The sequence below is a fragment of the Eimeria mitis genome, genomic scaffold, assembly GCF_000499745.2.
Source record: "Eimeria mitis Houghton genomic scaffold, Emh_scaff5100, whole genome shotgun sequence".
Lineage (NCBI taxonomy): Eukaryota > Apicomplexa > Conoidasida > Eucoccidiorida > Eimeriidae > Eimeria > Eimeria mitis.
Window position 1 is genome coordinate 2,816 of NW_013573396.1, and position 973 is coordinate 3,788.

At 51.4% G+C, this 973-nt stretch overlaps 1 protein-coding gene across 1 annotated transcript in view; it reads right to left on the bottom strand.

The window, feature by feature from the left end:
* The window catches only part of EMH_0079820 (uncharacterized protein), a gene marked incomplete at both ends in the record, with an annotated part of 3,679 nt that extends 2,723 nt beyond the window's left edge, over positions 1–956 (bottom strand). Inside the window, one exon of the mRNA XM_013500182.1 lies at positions 207–956. Within this exon, the coding sequence (XP_013355636.1) occupies positions 207–956 (750 nt within the window). The remainder of the gene's footprint in view (positions 1–206) is intronic.
* Positions 957–973: the final 17 nt, after the last annotated feature.

Consider the following 973-nt stretch of genomic DNA (forward strand, 5'->3'; position numbering starts at 1 on the left):
GCAGCACGAATCCCACCTGAAGTCACATACCAGTCGAAGAGAAGATGTAAAATGAGCAATGGACTAACGAAGCAACGCAAAAGGAGCTGCACATGATGTACCGAGGAGGTTTGTTTCTGCATACGTATTAAAATATAATGCATAAGAGGGCTGCAAAAGGCAAAAACTCGCGAGAAGACGATGCAGAGAGAGACAATACAACTTACAAACATGGCTAGAGTGTAGTCAAGAGAGTAGAAGTTGCCTTTGTCCTGGTCGAGCACACCAGAGAAACCACTCTTTATAAGAACTCCCCCTGCCACAAAAGCCAGTGCAATGCTCCCCGCAGCTGCACCGCCGAACAGGAGTCCTGGGGAGAATCTCATGGAGGCGGAGAAGATGAGAGAAATGAAAACAGCGAAGAACAAGTATCCAAAGACACAGCCCCATGAATTGACGAAGGAGCCAATGGCGAACTGAAGTTGACGGAAGGTGTTGTTCAGAGCTGGAGCGAGCTGCGAACGAAGCGAGTGATCGAGGGGAATGCAATACGCGTCTGCCATTAGGGTAGTTGCGTAGGCAGGCGAGAGCAACAGATACTCGGCTGTAAGTGCAGAGGTTCTGGCAGCGTCGATGCTCGTTTCTCGGATAGGAGTTGGGATCGTCAGTCCGCTCTCCACGTCCGCCTCAGTGGGGCACTTGGCCACGCAACGCGCGTCGTTAATCATGATAGAAGCGAATGACTCGCGAGGATCGAGAGGAAAGTATAAATATGGCAGGTCTCGGACCTCAGGGTCTACACCGCACGTCTTTCCTTGATAGTTCATTCCTTTGTACAGTCGTGCTGGGCTCCCCTCCGTGAAGCCAAGCACCACAAAGAAGAAGCAGAATATCATAAACGCAACAAATGCTGCAAACCAGTTATGGTCTGTCACGCGACGCTTTGGCTCGGCTTCCGAGTTTCCCAGCGCTGCCATCGACGCAGGGTCGGCTC